Source organism: Malurus melanocephalus, unplaced genomic scaffold (genome assembly GCF_030028575.1).
Source record: "Malurus melanocephalus ecotype Western Australia unplaced genomic scaffold, MMel_1.1 scaffold_1295, whole genome shotgun sequence".
Classification (NCBI taxonomy): Eukaryota; Metazoa; Chordata; class Aves; order Passeriformes; family Maluridae; genus Malurus; species Malurus melanocephalus.
The window spans coordinates 28,592-30,134 of record NW_026624527.1 but is presented as its reverse complement, the minus strand read 5'-3'; the positions used below and the strand labels follow the sequence as shown (position 1 = coordinate 30,134).

General features: G+C 56.6%; 1 protein-coding gene across 1 annotated transcript in view; it reads left to right on the top strand.

Moving 5' to 3' along the window:
• Positions 1 to 768, top strand: part of HNRNPM (heterogeneous nuclear ribonucleoprotein M) — a 12,488-nt gene extending 11,720 nt beyond the window's left edge. The window contains 1 exon segment of the mRNA XM_057387684.1: positions 198 to 768. Within this exon segment, the coding sequence (XP_057243667.1) occupies positions 198 to 458 (261 nt within the window). The 3' untranslated portion in view covers positions 459 to 768.
• The last annotated feature ends 775 nt before the right edge of the window (positions 769 to 1,543 follow it).

Below are 1,543 nucleotides of genomic sequence, written 5' to 3'. Positions count from 1 at the left end.
ATGGACAATGAATAGACAATGGATGGAGCATGGATGGACAGTGGATGGATGGATGGACAATGGCTGGACAATGGATGGACAATGGACAGTGGATGGATAATGGATGGATGGACAGGGATGGAGAGTGGATGGACAAGGGATGGACAATGGATGGCTGGAGAAGGGATGGACAATAAATGGACAATGAATGGATGGAGAAGGGATGGACAGTGGATGGATGGATGGAGAAGGGATGGAGAATAAATGGACAATGAGTGGTTGGAGCATCCCCATCTCACCCGTGTCTCCCCCCAGGGCACGTGCTCTACGCCGACATCAAGATGGAGAACGGCAAGTCCAAGGGCTGCGGGGTGGTGCGCTTCGAGTCCCCCGAGGTGGCGGAGCGCGCGTGCCGCATGATGAACGGGATCCAACTGCGGGGCCGCGAGATCGACGTGCGGATCGACCGCAACGCGTAGAACCGGGCTCAGCCAGGCCCGGCCTAGCCAGGCTCAGCCTAGCCAGGCCCAGCCCAGCCCAACCGGGCCCTGCCGTTTGTATTTCTCTTGTTAACCATCTTCTTTTGACTGGATGTAAAGGTGTTGAGCCCGAGCCGGTTGCTTTCTGGAGTAATTTTAAGTCCTTTTTTTAACCGAGGGAGCCCCATTTTACTGGTTTTTTGCATTGGAACTGCCATGTGCACAATCTTTTTTTGTAGTTGTGGCATCTCGTTGACCTGACAGATGTAAACAGTCTGACTTTGATAATAAATGCAAGTTCAATATTTCAGTCACAGCATCCTTTACTTGGTTTAAAACCCCTTCAAGCTCAGCTCAGCCAGCTCTGATTTCTGTTCTGTGATGTGTCCAAAAACCTCTTGGGTTTTCTGGCAGAATCTGCCCTGAAAATGTTTCCTGGGTGCAGATTTGGCCTTTCCTGTGTCCACCTCACCGTGGGCACTCCCAGCTCAAGGTTTTTCTCCAGTGGTTTTTCTCCAGTGCCAATGCTCCTTTTAAAAAAAGAATTTCCTGTGCCCCGGGTTGTGTCAGTGCCACTGGGAAGGCCTGAGCTGGAACTGGACATTGCTGAGGGGGTCTTGGTGGGTTTGGGGAGGGTCCGGGACATTTCCGAGGGTCCCGGGGGGTTCGGGACAATGCCAGGGGGTTCGGGAAGGCTCCGGGACATTCCCGGTGGGATGGGGAAGGGCCCAGGACATTCCCGAGGGGGTCTCGGTGGCTTCGGGACATTCTCGGTGGGTTGGGGACATTCCCGGTGGGTCCGGGAAGGCTCTGGGACGTTTCTGGTGGGTCCCAGAGGCTCCAGGACATTCCCGGGACACTCCCGGTGGGCTCGGGAAGGCTCCGGGACATTCCCGGTGGGGTCCCGGTGTGTTCGGGACATTCCCGGTGGGTTCGGGACGCTCCTGGTGGGCTCGTGAAGGCTCCGGGAACGTTCCCGGTGGGTTCGGGACATTCCCGGTGGGTTCAGGACATTCCCGGTGGGCTCGGGAAGGCTCCGGGACGGTCCCAGGGGGTCCGGGAAGGCTCCGGGACATTCCCGATGG